Source organism: Nyctereutes procyonoides, unplaced genomic scaffold (genome assembly GCF_905146905.1).
Source record: "Nyctereutes procyonoides isolate TBG_1078 unplaced genomic scaffold, NYPRO_anot_genome, whole genome shotgun sequence".
In the NCBI taxonomy this organism is placed as follows: domain Eukaryota; kingdom Metazoa; phylum Chordata; class Mammalia; order Carnivora; family Canidae; genus Nyctereutes; species Nyctereutes procyonoides.
The window spans coordinates 519,770-535,733 of record NW_026575129.1 but is presented as its reverse complement, the minus strand read 5'-3'; the positions used below and the strand labels follow the sequence as shown (position 1 = coordinate 535,733).

Genomic DNA, 15,964 nt, shown 5'->3' with positions numbered 1-15,964 from the left:
GTGACTTTGAGGAAGTTTTTTTTTTAAATCAGTTCTTAGGCATTTCTGTTGTCTTATTAAATTCGTAAGTTTGAATAGTATGATTTAATTTATCATGCTTTTAATTTTCGTTAAAAGTCAAGGTACAGAAGGTAAATGTACACATTAAGGAATCTAGAAGTTACTATTGTTCTTTGACCAATAGTAACCTTCGTATCAATTTTCCACGTATACTGCTACTTTCCAGTGGTACTGATCCCCTCTAGTGGCCAAAAGATTGTGTGTTTTTTTGTTGTTGTTAGAGGTTTCTTTTTTTTGGTTTTAAACAAAAGAAATATTATAATAAAATGTGGTCTCATTGCAGTATTTAAAAGCAGTAAACTACAGCCCGGGTGGCTCAGCGGTTTAGCACTGCCTTCAGCCCAGGTCCTGATCCTGGAGTCTCGGGATTGAGTCCCTGCATGGAGCTTGCTTCTCCCTCTGCCCGTGTGTCTCTGCCTCTCTCTCTGTGTGTCTCTCATGAATAAATAAACAAAATCTTAAAAAAAAAAAGCCTATTCTACATAGGACGTGTACAGTTAAATGAGCAAAAAAAGAGCATCCTATGTTTATGCAAACATGTTCAGGAATATGATTTACAAACACGCAAATTGGGAAAAGATATTTTTACAAAGCATTCTATTAGGATGTTTAAGCAGATATATTGAAATGGAAAAATATTCCTGCAGTAACTATTTGGAATTACTAATTTTAGATGTAATTTTGTGTTTTCAAAATATTATATATTAGTAATTAGAGGTTTTAAGTAAGCTCAGCTTCTTTTTCTTGTGGAACAGTGAGTGGGATTAAGAAAAATCCAGCATACCTTTGAAACATTAGTCCCGGGATCCCTGGGTGGTGCAGCGGTTTGGCGCCTGCCTTTGGCCCAGGGCGTGATCCTGGAGACCTGGGATCGGATCCCACATCGGGCTCCCGGTGCATGGAGCCTGCTTCTCCCTCTGCCTGTGTCTCTGCCTCTCTCTCTCTCACTGTGTGCCTATCATAAATAAACAATAAATAAAAAATTAAAAAAATAAAAAAAAAGAAACATTAGTCCCAAAATCATACCAATGAGATTTTGAAAGTGTTATAAATTTTTTTTAAGATTTTATTTATTTATTTATTCATTCATTCATTCATTCATTCATTCATTGAGAGACAGAGAGGCAGAGACACAGGCAGAGGAGAAGCAGGCCCCACGCAGGAAGTCCGATGCAGGACTCGATCCAGGACTCCAGAACCACACCCTGGGCTGAAGGCAGGCACCAAACCGCTGAGCCACCCAGGGATCCCGCATGTTAGAAGTTTTAAGAACATTTAACACAATATCATTTGTGACAATAAAGTAATTTTTTCACATTTCCATCCTGCTTCCCTCACCCCATTTTACTTTCAAAAAAGCTATCTTACAAATTCAGGATGAATATTGTTGCCTTCAAAGTAAACATCTTGTGAAGCCAAAGGAGATGTTGGGAACACTACCCTTTTCAGGATAGTTTTATAACTTTTCTTTTAGAAATATTTTTAGCACCTATGACCAGATGTTTTTAAAATATTAATATCTTTTATGATAGATTAGATTTTTTTTAGAGAAATCGGAAACTAAATCATGCCCGTGTCATGTGAATACGAAAGGTAATCAAGCTTAATTATACAGCTTGAAGATACTCCTTTAAAGTAATGAGAGTGTTCTTTTATTTTTATTCTGTGACTCCCAAAAATGATTTGATCCGTTTTGTGACTGTCATAAAATTACTCTAAATGTTGTGGTAATACCACCAGGAATATTTTATGCAATGTCAGTACTACTGGCACAATAATAGACATTTCCAGAATGACTAGATTTTTAGCAGTGAGGATTCATCTGTGTGAATATATGTATATTTGTTAAGCATTTATTTGTATTTAAAGTTATCTTAGTGCATTGACTGAAATAGAGTGAGAAATGAGTCTCCATTATTTAGATTGGATAACAGCACAATTGCGTATAGTTTATTTCTTTTTCCTTGGAATGATTTTTATACTTCATAATGGAATTTTTTTAAGTGAAACTTTATTAGAGGTAGAAGTACAATTACACTAAAATATCAGCCTTCACCTACATTTATTTATTTTTTTAAAATGTACAACACTATCAATATTGCTATAGTGGAGTCTTTGTTCTCTTAGCTGTGAGGAAATGTTACTTGTTTTGAAATAGTGGAACATGAAAAAAATAGACGAGATAAGTGTGTTATGGTGAAGAAACCTTTAGAAAAACTTTGTTGTATTTCTGTTCTAAGATCTTGAAAGAAAAGATCTTTAAAAAATAAGCAGTTTTTGCTACCTCTAAGACTCATTGATTAAAAGTAACTAGATGGAGAGGGTATTTATATGGATTTAAGTTTTAAATTGTTTGGTTTTGAATATTTTGCAAATAGATATCCAAAATCTATTTTAATACCATAAAATTTTTATTGTAAATCATAGTATGTTTTTGTATTTAAATAAAGTCAATTCAGATTAATTTCTTTTTAGAAATGAATGACCATATGTGTCAGATAAGTGACTTAAGAAGTGCCTTATGTTTTTCGCCTGTTACAGATAAATTCTTATTTTTAATTCCAGTCTTCAATATTTAATCTACTGAGAAACTTTACCAAACCAATATGGTTAAAGTGTAGAAGCACTACACTTAGAAAGTTAGTGTTACTGTCAAGAGAGAGAAGAAACTAGAGCCATTTTAGGTGAAGAATCTTAGTAGCTTAAGGACATTATTTCAAAAATCTGATTTTTTGTGAAATATATGATTGTTGTAATTAGAATTCTCTTTTGGTGGGGTTCTGTTATATTGAAATAAGCTTACCTTTTTAAAATTTTATTGAGGAACAGCTTATATTCTTAAAATGGATCCATTTTAATTGGACAGTTGAGTTTAGACAACTGTAATCTGTACCCCCAAATTTTCTTGTACCTCTTTGTAACCACTGCCCCCAGGCCTACTTTCTTTTGTCATAGATTAGTTTTATCTTCTAAAAAAAGTCAATTTTTTGAGGTATAGTTTACATAAAGTGTGTGCTTTATTTACCCTTCCATTAATTTTTCCTGGTACAAAAATACTTTGCTTCATCACTGCTTTGCTTTGAGATGTGGATGTGGAATGGTGTAGGGTAAGGTAAGTCTTGGAGAAGAACTTTGATTCCATACAGTCTTAAGTTTATATATAATTTGTTAGTAAATTGATACTTAAAAACATCTTGCAGTGTCTTTCTTAGAGTGTTTCATATAAACAAGCGTTATTGAAGTATGACAATTTCACTCTGAATGTTTGGCAACTGGTATATACTAGAAATGTGAATTTTAAGAGACTGATGGTTTTTCATGTGAATAAATTTCTAGTCTTTTTGCCAAAGATATTTACTTCTTTTCCATAAGCTATTGTGTACTTTTTCAGTTGTGGATCCCTGTTCCCCTTTCTCATTTTTTCTTCCTCCTTTGAATAAAGTGATACTGACCTGGAAAAATGTTTTGAACTGGTATTAAGATCTTTTTACATAAAAATGACAGCACATTTTATTTATTAATTAAATCAGTGTGAAAATTTAATGTTCTTAAACCTAAAAGAATATTTTTCAATTAGAATGATGTCTTGGGCTGGTGAATGGATAAGGTGTGTGTGTGTGTGTGTGTGTGTGTGTGGTGTGTGTGTACACGTACTCAGCCATCAAAAAGAATAAAATCTTGGCATTTGCAGTAATAGGGATGGAGCTAGAGTGTATTATGCTAAATGAAGTAAGTCAGAGAAAGACATACCGTATGATTTCACTCATGTGGAATTTAAGAAACAAAACAAGTGAACATATAAGGGGGGGAAGAAAAAAAAGAGAGGGAAACAAACCATCAGACTCTTAACAATAGAAAACAAACTGAGGGTTGATGGAGAGAGGTGAGTCAGGGATAGGAAGGCAGTTGTTAGGATGAGCACTGGGTGTCCTATGTGAGTAATGAATCACTAAGTTCTATTCCTGAAACCAATTTTCACTATATGTTAACTAACTAGAATTTAAAAATTTGAAAAGTGAAAAAAAAAAAAGAATGATATCTGGGTAAACCAATAGCTGTATAGGAAATGTAGTGGATTTTCAGGAGCTAAACACAGAGGATGTAAGATGTTAGCAGAGATAGTTCTTAAAATACAATGTACTTAATTTTAATGATTCCTAGTCTTAATCTTGAAAGGTAATCTAAAAAACTTCCAATTGTCTCTTAAATTTAGTGACTACAATTGATTTTATTCATAGTTCTTTTTAAAAGTAATAGTAGAAAATAAGCTGAGATCGAAAATACTTGAGCGTCTCAGGTACTTGGAAGTTATTTTTTTCAAATGTTCAGTTCTTTTGTTTATATCATAGTACTGCTTTTGTCTTAAGGGTGGGCTATAAAATGTCAACCCCAAGTATTATTTACAGTGTGGAGTCCAACTCTATCCCAATATCCAGGAGTTCAATTAATTATCTTCCATACTGTGATTACTTAACAGACTGACAAAATTGAAAACTTTGTTTTTTAAAAAAAAAATTTTAAGGGCTTTATTTATATGAGAGAGAGCCACGTGCACAAGTCAGGAAGGGCAGAGGGAGAGAGACAAGCAGATTCAGACAACTTGGGGATCAAGGATCAGGGATCGATCCTAGGACCCTGAGATCATGGCCTGAGCTGAAGTCAGACACTTAACTGATTGAGCCATGCAGGTACCCCAAAATTGGAAACTTTTTTTCTGCAATGAACTGTTGAAGTGAATACAGAAACTTTAAAAAGATATAGTTGTCTTCTAGAAGAACCAACTGAGGTCTTAATTATAGGATGTAAACTATAATAGTTGAGTGGTAAATGCCATAATCATGATATAGAATGGTTGAGAATACAAAAACAAACTGCCTGGTATGAAAAGAAAGGCTTCACTGAGACGGTTCTATTTAAGCTGTGTTAGGATAAGTGATTAACCTATAAAGAAGTAATACTGAGTGTTTTCTTATTATTTTTTTAGCCTTGTTCTGTCCGTTTTTTTAACTTATGGTAAAATATACAGTTTGTCACTTTAGCCATGTTTAAGTGTACAGTTCTGTGACATGAAGTACATTCATGTTGAACATCATCATCCATCTCCAGAACTTTTTCATCTTCTGCAACAAAAATCCTGTGCCTGTTAAATTCCATCTCATTTCTCCCTCCCTCTAGTCCCTGGTAACCACTCTTCTACTTTGTCCTTGTGAATTTGCCTATACTAGGTAGTTTTTTGGTTATTAAACACTCTCAGCCCAGTAGCTTAATATGTGGTTGTTATTCAGTGAATTTTTGAAGTAAATGGCAATTAGGAACGGAAAGGCATTACTTATGTCGGTAGATTGCTTATATTTCTTGAATGGACTCAGACTGCTAATTATTGTTATTAATAATCCTATTGATTTGTAGGAAACCTTTTGCTTTTTTCTAGTTTTAGTGATACATAATTGACATAAAATTGTATTAAAGTATATAAAATAGTGATTTGATATTGTGTATATTGTGAAATGATTATAAGTTTAGTTAACATCTATCACCTCATATAGACAACTTTTTTTTTTATTGTGATGATTAAGTACTTTTTGCTTAATTTTTTTTTTTTTTCACTTAGTTTGCTTTCCTTTTTAGACTGAATCTGGATATGGATCTGAATCCAGCTTGCGTCGACATGGCTCTATGGTGTCACTGGTGTCTGGAGCAAGTGGCTATTCTGCAACATCCACCTCTTCATTCAAGGTTTGTGGTTGTGTATGCTTTAAGGCACAATCAAGTTTAGTAATGAGTATTGTGAAAAGAAATTATTTGATAGTTTGTTGAAGAAATTTTCTACAATGTAATTTATTCGATATTATCATAGAGTAGTTTTTAAGGGGCAGAATCAAGACTCTTACAAATATAAAATGAACACATCAAATTTTATTCATTAATGAGAGAAGATGTAAAGAAAAATTGATTCAAAGGAGAATAATATAATTTAAGGAATATTGAAATGATTTTGCTAATATATGCAAAGCTGGTCAGTATTCAGAGAATAGTAACCAAGTATGTCCACTGGACAAAGATCATTTGTACCTCTGTAAACGGGAATCATTTACGTTGCTCTCAGTTTTCTCCTACTTAAAGGATATAAAGTAGCTCCAATGCAACAATATAAAAAATTTCCATATGATGAAACAACATGTCTCTTAAGGGTTCTGTACTGTAGATGACAGTATTCCTTTGAAAGGGCACCCAGTAACATATTTGCCCAAAGTCTTCTACAGTTTTTCCTCACAGGGTTTAATTTGAAAGTATTAAATGTTATATTAGCAAATTATCAGACTTAATGCTTTCTTATTTCCTTCAGGCTTATCACTGTCAAGCCACTAATTAGTCGTGTTCGAGTCTATTCCTGAGTTTTGTTTTTTTTTTATTCCTGAGTATTAAATTGAACCTGACAGTTGTCGCTACCCGCATGACTTCAGTAATAAGGTGATGAAATATCATAGGAGTATATAAATTCTAGTTTTATTAACTTGGACTACATCCCCCTCCCCCCTTTGTGTGTTTTGCAGAAAGGCCACAGTTTACGTGAAAAATTGGCGGAAATGGAAACCTTTAGGGATATCCTATGTAGACAAGTTGATACTTTACAGAAGTACTTTGATGCCTGTGCTGATGCTGTCTCCAAGGATGAACTTCAAAGGGATAAAGGTTAATTAGGCTATTACCACTATTTTTACTTGGAGAATGAATGGATTTAAAGCCCCTTGATCTTAAAGGGTAATATCTTTAAGTGATAAAGGTTAATTATAGTCACTTTTGCTAAAAACTCCCAATGTAACAGATTTCAGTGTCCATATAACTCATATACTTTAATAATACATTCTAAGTAATCTGATCCCCCATCCCAGATATGACTGACAATTTTTAAATGATTTTTAAACTCTTTATTCCATTAAAGAATATATCCATCATCTTGGTAAACTCGGGGCATTTCACATGATCATGTTTAATAAATTTACCCCATGGGGCATCTGGCTCAGTCAGTAGAGCATGCAACTCTGAGTTTAAGCCCCATGGTGGACCTAGAGCTTACTTTAAAAAAAGAAAGAAATAAATTTACCCCATCATGTGTCTTAGAAGCATGTGTATGTTAAATCCTCCAAATCTGAAATCATTCGATCTCTTTATTCCTCTTCCTTCTCTTCTTCTCCTTTTCTTTTTCTCTTCACTTCTTTCTCTCCCCATCCCTTCCTCTGGCTTTTTTCTCACAGAAGAAGAAACCAATAATGGAGCTACTAGAGATTTAAAAATAATAGTGAATTTTTTTATTTAAGAGAGATGATCTTCATTTAACTTACTCATAATGTGAGTTTTTAAGTTATTCTTTCTTTGTTACTGCTAAAGATATTACTGATGTTAACACCTGTTCTTCTTCAGTTTTTCTTTTATTTGCTATGAACACAGAAATGAACTGTTCATAGCAGAATTACTAGCTAGCACTAAATTCATTCTCAGTATAATAACTAGGTTATTTGACGTGATTTCATTTCTTGGTTTTGTTAAATGTGTTTAATCTGAGCTCAGATTCTTTTTGACTTCTTTCTTATTTTCCCTCCTGCCTTTTTTTGGATTGAAATTATTTTAAAAATAATTTTTTTATGTCCTTTGTTGGCTTTTTAGGAATAACTGTTATTTCAGTGGTTACCATAGGGTTTATAGTATGTTCATTTAACTTAGCACAGTCTACCTTTAGGTATCATACCACTTCCAGCATAGTTTAAGAACCTTACAATTATGTATTTTAATTTCTCCCCACTACTGAGGTAAGAGTCTTCAAAGTTTTCTAACCAGTACCCTGTGAATTACAAGGTTTTCCAGTGTTGTGGAAACAGGTACTTTTCCCTGTACCATGTAGGTTTTTGATACTGTCCCTGGAGTTTTTTTCATGTGATTCTTTCCCTGACCTCTGTCATTTCCTCACTTGTATGTGGTAACAGTACTTTATTGAATTCTTAAAGAGACCTTCTACTAATCTCTGGAATTCTGTCTCCGTACAGGTTTCTCCTTTGCAGTCCTCTGCCTTGTGAACCCTGGTTACCTTTGTCTTTCTATACTGTCAGCTACTCCTCACCTTAGAGAGTTGGTCAGACTCCTTTTGGTTTTCTCCTTACTGGACCACTTCGGAACTGTCAATCATAGGACTCATGTTATTTGTTTTCTGACTCTCAGGAATCACTTTGTTGCCTACTATCCAGTGTTTTGAAAACCATTGTATAAAACAATGGTGGTTTTTCCAGTTTTTTAGTTTCATGCTAAAGGGTAGTCTGTTTATTCCACCTTGGTCAGAAACAGAAGCCCATATTCCTCTTAAGGTACTTAATTTTGTCTAAGTTAAGTAGCCTTGAAGTTCTTTATATTTGATAGACTTTAAATTTTAGGTTCTTTAACATTTGATATTTATTTCTCCAGAAATAAAGACAGTTGAATTTCTTTCTCCCTCATTAAGAAAAATGTATGTATTCCTTTTTAATCAAACACTACAAATCATCTTTCATTTGCAGATAGCCTTTTAAACAAAAGCAGTGTATATAATGGAATTGATTTCTTCATTTTTAAACGATCATATCAATGGTATATATAACATGTCAAGGACAAAAGTGATAGTGGAAGGAATAGAAGTTGGGATACAGTGATAACCAGGTTGTATAGAAGTTTTGAAAAATAATTTTAAACAATTTGCAGTTCAATAGCAACAGTAGTAGACTAAGGTATTAGTTTGCTAGGGCTGGTATCACCAAGTAGTACAGATTAGGTGGCTTAAACAACAGAAATTTATTTTCTCACAGTTCTGGAGGCTAGAAGTCTGAGATAAATTGTTACCAACGTTGGCTTCTGAGGGCCATGAGGGAAGGATCTGGTTTAGGTCTCTCTCTCCTCAGCTTATAGATGGCTGTCTTTTCCCTTTGTGTTCATATCATCTTCCATCTGAAAGTGCTTGTGTTTAAATTTCCTTCTCTTACAAGGGCACTGGTCGTATTGGATTAGGACCCACCCTAATGACCTCATTTTAACTTGATTATTATTTTAACAGGCAGAGTCACATTCGGAGGTATGGAAGGTTAGGATTTAAACATATGAGTGTTGTAGTAACACAATTCAACCCATAACAACTGATATCCCTATAAATGCTATTTTAGGAAATATTGATGTGTTTAAGAGTACATGTTGGGTAAAAGTGAAATAAGGACATGGACCATAATTTCCTACTTTGTAGGAATTATTCCTCCTCCGATTGTAAATCAGAGTTGAACCGAGTGTCTAAGGATCTTTCATTAAATTATCAATATTAAGTCTATGACAGTAGTTGATTATAGGTAGTGAATTAATCTACTTTTGTCTCTTTGGCCTTCATTCTAACTTTGTAAGTGATTAATCCACTACTTTTGCTCTATATTTACCTTTCCAGTGAGATTTATTCTTTTATATTTTTTTGTAAATAGTGCTTACAGACTTCCTTAATCTACAGATGTCCCTTTAACATTGTCCTATAACGCTGATTTAGTGGTGATGAACTCCTTTAGCAAAAAAGCTTTTGCTTATGTGGAAAACTCAGTCTCCTTCAGTTCTGAATAATAACTTTGGTGGGTACAGTGTTCTTGTTTTGAAGTCTTTTACATGGCTTAAGGAATTTTAAGAATCAGTGTTCTTTATTAAGTGTGTCATTAAAATGATAATAGCAAATTCTCATTTTATTTTAGGTGTTCAGTGTTTTTACATAAAATGCTTTATCAGAGTTGTTAGTAAGGCACTTTTCAACCCAAACTCTCCTCCGCAATTCCCACATATACTTCAGTAGGATTTAATTAACCCTTAAAGTCTTAGTTAGATATATTAGGTTTCCAGGAGTAGAAGACATTATATCTAACCTAAACATACTGTTTAATTTTAAAAGAAGGTATGTATCATATTAATGGAAGTTTCTATTAATCTCGTTCTTTATTCACTGTTAGTTTAATAACTTGAAGTAGACTACCTAACATTTTTCCACATCTGTTTTCTCAGCTGTAAAGTGGATACTATATCCAGCACGTATGACTGTGAGAATTGAGAGTATATACATTAGCACTGTGCCTAACAGCCATACTTTAGTAAATAATAGCTGCTGTTTTTAATGTGGTTTATTTGGATTATTGCAAGGATAAGGTAAACAGGAATGATTGAGTTGGGGGACTTGTATTAGGCAAATCATGTCAGACATCCTTTAAAGGTGCCTCAGGGATGGGTAAGGAGTGCTTGGTTGGAAGGGGAAGGGGAAGGCCACTCTTAGCCAGAGCAGCTCTTGTTTTCAACAGTTTTATATATTAAGTGTTGGGCTAGCAAAAGAAAACTGAAAATCCCTGTTTGTTGGTACTGGGCTATTAGATGGTTAGAGATACAAAGCCCAAAGTAAATATGAATGGGATAAGGGAGGTACAAACCTTTCAGTAATATTTAAGAACAGTTCAGGGTAGTTATTGAGTCAAGATCAGGATCTTGTCTTATGGTGATAAATACTGATTTAAAAGTAGAGCAGTATGCTATGTTAATGAATTTCTTAGAATTGACCATATTTGCAAACGATTGATGAGAAGATGAAGATCCATAGAATCTGGGAATCTGATGAATCCTGGGACTTAGGTGTCTCCAGAGGCTTCAGTATGAATACTGAAATCTATAGAAGTGATGGACATAGAAAAGAAAATGTTAGTCATATATAGATATTACTTAGCTGAGTAGAAATGAATAGTAGATTTAGTAGATAATAGCAGCTGATGATTTGAAAAAGTTGTTATAGATGAGTAGCCAAATGTTTAAGTGGTGAAAAAATGAAATAGCCTAGTAACAAAAAAATGGCAACACAGAACAAAAGTATTTTCTGTGGTGATTACTACCCTTTAGGGGAGAGTTAAGGAACAGGAGTGGGTTTTACATCCATTGGAGAGAGAGAGCAAGCTAAAGTAGATCAAATATTTATTTGATGTAGAGATAATAGGCAAGAAGTAAGATATTAATTTAGAATGAAGACTTCTTATGTAGAAAGGGAATGCCTTAAAAAAAAGAATCCATTAAAAAGTGTGATAGTAGAGAATAAGGTTGGAAGGCTGAGGTTTATAAATTTGCATTAAGAGTGGAATACATAATACAGATGATTAAAGTATGTTAGGCAGTACAAAAAGGAATAGTACATAGAACAAAAAGGTATTCAGAAGGAGATTATCGGGGATTCTGGTTTTTTCTGGAATTGTATAAGTTTAAAAGGGCTATCCAAGCACAGACACATTAGGATGAATGAAAACTGATAGCACATATGTAGGTCATTCTGTTTTCCCTACATATCCAGAAATAGTAAATTTAAGAACTCCCAGAGGCAAGTTAAGGTATCTTCTCCATGTAAGTTAATCTTTTACATTTTTGCTCAGCCTTTGCAGGCCTCTGGTAGAATTATGAAATCGCCTCAAGCTAGGTAGGAAGGGATAGGAAGACTAAAGGACAAAAAAATTCATATCTCAGTCCTGTCCCTTACACAAATGAGAATGGGTATAGTTTTTTTTTATAATAATGTATTTAAAGACATTCCACAGCATGTTTATTGAGCATACCTTGACAACCACTGAAAATACAAAGATACATAAGATCTTGTACTCGCAGAACCTAAAAAATATTGACTCATTCGAACATAAGAATAAACTGGTTAGGGATGCCTAGGTGGCTCACTGGTTGAGTGTCTGCTTTCTGCTCAGGTCATGAGCCCAGGGTCCTGGGATTGAGTTCCACATCGAGCTCCCCACAGGAGCCTGCTTCTCCCTCTGCCTGTGTCTCTGCCTCTCTCTCTGTGGCTCTCATGAATAAGTAAATAAAATTAGAAAACAAAAATAATTAACTGGTTAATTCCTATTTCCTTTCATCCTGATACCCTTAAATATGTTTTATTTAGTGGTAGAAGATGATGAAGACGACTTTCCTACAACACGTTCTGATGGAGACTTCTTGCATAACACTAATGGCAATAAGGAAAAATGTAAGTAGTACATTTTGTTCCTCTCAGATAAAGTGTTCTTTCTAAAATTATATAATAACTAAGTATGTAACAAGAATAATTATCTAATTGAGTAATTTTTTAAAAGCAGTGTAATTACCGGAAAGTGAAAAGTTCCTCCTAGGAAAAGACATGTAAGTGGAATATACATTCTGACATTAAATAATAATAGCCACTCATTACCTAACAAAGACTCATTCTAAATTCCAGACATTGTCCCACTTATTTCAGCAGTATTTGTTAAAATCAGTTTCTCGTACTGAAAGTTTATTTCTTGGGGGATGCATTATAATGGAGTTTGAATGTTTGAGTATATTTCTCTCTGTTTAACATTCTTTTCTGCCTCCACTCAATAAGCTGGTGTTGAAAAGTATGTAATCAGTATTATTAAAGGAAAATTATTAAAAATATCTCTGATTTCATGGTGCAGTTGTGTACAGAGCTAGGAACAAGGTGGTCTGTTTCATATACCCATTTATTGTTACTCTCTGTATAATGGCTAACTTATTAGATGGAATTCTGAATTGTTCATTAGAAGCCTGTGATTTGTGACAACATGGATGAACCTCCAGGGTCTTACAGTAAGAGAAACCAAAGACAGATACTGCATGGTATGTCTTACACGAGGAATCTTAAACAAACAAAACCAGAAATCTGTGATTCATAGTCAGTATTCTTCTTTTGGCATATCCTAAGAAAAAACTAGAGTAGGTTTGTAAAAAGAAAAAAAAAAAAATAAAATAAAATTTTTTTTTTTTGGTAAAATTTTTTTAATTACAAAAATAAAACTTGGTGGAAAAAATGAGTTAATTGTGCTTATTTTTGCTAAAGTTATGAAAGAATGTGAAATATAGTTTATACTTTGGCATATTTTCAAAATAACTTTCAAACTGTTGTCTGCATGGCATTAATTTTCTATTTCAGAGATCACAGTGGAGTATTGCATTATTGATACTAAAATCTTTGCTTCTCTCTGCCCACTTTATCCTTCTTCCCCTCTTCCTGTTTCTTATTTTCATCATGACTCTCTTCTTCCTTATGACCTGCTCCCTCTCAGACTTGCAAAATACTAACTTCTTACTACAAAGTTGTCCTTACAAGTTGGGACTGAAATGTTGAATTTTATTGAGTAATCTAAATTTACCTTTGTGAAATTAGAGTATTATTTTGGGAAGATTCTTTCAAGTTACATTTTAAATTCACAATGTATAATCTGCTTTCATAGGAAAAAGATTTTGGTTGGTATTGGAAAAATTAATGAAAAAATTATACAGCTTGCACATCGAAACTTCTATTCTGGTCAGTTCCCCCACCTGCATTCCCCAGAATAGAAAGGAAACTTATTTTAAACTTATTTTTAATTTAATAAAATTAAACTTATTTTAATTTCTTATTTTCAACTAGAAATTGAACTGGAGAGTTCTAGATTCAGGAATACATGGCATAGCAAAAGATAGGTGTATTGGCCTATCTGTAAAGTGATTTTGTGGAAATTTACATATTGATGGTTGAAATTTCACAGCCTCATTGTTCTTTTTATCACCAAGGATTCTGGTAGCCAGGCACTAAATGAAAGTCTGCATACTGAACCTCCTTTTACCATGTTTCCAGAATACCCATCAACCAAACATATATTTTCTGATAGGAAATTAAAATATAACTCTGTAGATGCTGAATGACCACAGCAGATAAAGGACCTATAAATAGAGATTTTCTACCTCTTCCCTGAAAAAGCTGCCTCACTACCAGATCAGCCTTTAAGTCCACTAATTAAAAAACCCTGTCAATGCTTACAGACCTTCTAGTAACTGAACTCTGAGATGTGAACAGATAGCCTGATTTCCAGATATTTGAGGAAAACCTCCAGTCTCTTTTTTTGAAGAGAGAAATGAAGCAACAGAAGACAGGGTTACTAAAGTCATTTAGAGAAATATCCTAGAAGATGTTTGTATAATTTTTTAAATCAGTCATGTTTTAAGTATATTTGTGGAATTCACTGTTTAAAATAATTCCTTTCTTAGTGGTTGATAGAAATTATGTCTTGTTAATCACCATAGATGGAAAGTATCTTTCTGTGGTTAATCTCTAGAAATAAGTCGGAAGCTTTGTATATAAAGTGAACAGAACATGTAGTCTTTAAATCTGGTACTACTTTGATCATAGCCTAGGATTAGATAAAATTCTTAAAAATAAAAAGAGAGAGAGAGAGAGAGAGAAGAAAGACAATTAAGTTAATTGAACTTTAGACCAGAGGAGGAATTTTTGGATACGAAAACATTTTCCTTAAAGACCCTCAGGATTCATGGTGGAAGGAGTGTTTCCTAAATCTTTTGTGAATGAATTTTGTATTTACCTCTAATGTAAATTTTCATCTGTTATATTCTATGTCATCTATTCTTTCTTTTTTTCTTATTATAGATTTTATTTATTTATCCCTGAAAGAAACAGAGAGGCAGAGACACAGGCAGGGAGAAGTAGGCTCCATGCAGGGAGCCGGATGTGGGACACTCAATCCTGGAACTCCAGGATCATGCCCTGGGTCGAAAGGCAGATGCTTAACTGCTGAGCCACCCCGGCGTCTCTCTATGTCATCTTTTCTTAATTTACATTTCTAGGTCAAAAGGTAGGCTTTATGATGAAAACGTCAATTCATCAAAAATATATAACAATTACACATGTAGTTGCATGTAATAACATAACCCCAAAATATATGGAACAAAAACTGACCAAATTGAAGAGGAAAAAAAGACAATTAAGTAGTAATAGTTTGAGACTTAAATATCTAGCTTTCAGCAGTTGATGACAAGTAGGAAGAAGGCCAACAAAGAAATAAAATAAACAGACCTGGTAGACATATACAGAACACTCCACTTAACAATAGGAGAATATATGTTCTTCTCGATAATACATGTAACGTTTTTCAGGAGAGACCTTGTTCTTAGCCATAAAACAAGCTTCGATTAATTTAAAAGAATTTAAATCAGAAAATATGTCCTCTGACCACAAAGAAATAAAATTAGAAATCAGTGACAAAGATGAGGAAATTCATGAATATGTAGAAATTAACATACTCCCACATAATCAGTGGATTAAAGATAAAAATCACAAAGGAAATCAGAAAATACTATGAGATGAATGAAAGCAAAAATATAAGATACCAAGACAGATGAGCTGAAGCTAAAAAGCTGTGCTTAGAGAGAAATTTTTAGCTGAAACACCTTTATTATAAAAAAAAAAGAAAGAAGGATGCCTGGGTGGCTCAGCCTTCAAGTCAGGTCGTGGTCTAGCCCAGCATCAGGCTCCCTGCTCATTGGGGAGTCTGCTGCTTCCTCTGCCCCTCCCTCTGCTCATTCTCTCTCTCTCTCTCTCTCTCTCTCTAATAAAAATCTTTTTAAAAAAAGAATAGAAACTATAAATTGGTTCTTTGAGAAGATCAAAATGGACAGATCTTTAGCTCAAAATAAGAGATTACTAAAATCAGAAATGAAAGGAAGAATATCACTGCTGACCTTATAGAAATAAAAAGAATTAAGAAGGAGGGATGCTATAAATAAAGTATGCCAACAAATTTGATAACTTAGATGAAATGGATAGAAGTCTTAAAAAGGCACAAACTATAGAATGTTACTCAAGTAGACATAGAAAATGCAAATAGACCAATAATAAAGAGATACAATTAGTCATAAACTTCCCCACAAAGAAAAGCCCCGGCTCAAATGGCTTCACTGCTGAATTCTACTAAACATTTAAAGAAGAATTAATACCATCTCTTCACATGTTCTTCCAAACTTTAGGAGGAATATTTCTTAACCTGTTGAGGCCAGTTTTGTGAGACAAAGAGAT

At 33.5% G+C, this 15,964-nt stretch overlaps 1 protein-coding gene across 4 annotated transcripts in view; it reads left to right on the top strand.

The window, feature by feature from the left end:
- The window catches only part of CERT1 (ceramide transporter 1), a 105,882-nt gene that overhangs the window by 48,805 nt on the left and 41,113 nt on the right, over positions 1–15,964 (top strand). For all 4 annotated transcript variants that reach the window (XM_055342235.1, XM_055342234.1, XM_055342232.1 and 1 more), the window contains exons 4-6: positions 5,689–5,796; positions 6,615–6,753; positions 12,020–12,103. In XM_055342235.1, the coding sequence (XP_055198210.1) occupies positions 5,689–5,796; positions 6,615–6,753; positions 12,020–12,103 (331 nt within the window). The remainder of the gene's footprint in view (positions 1–5,688; positions 5,797–6,614; positions 6,754–12,019; positions 12,104–15,964) is intronic.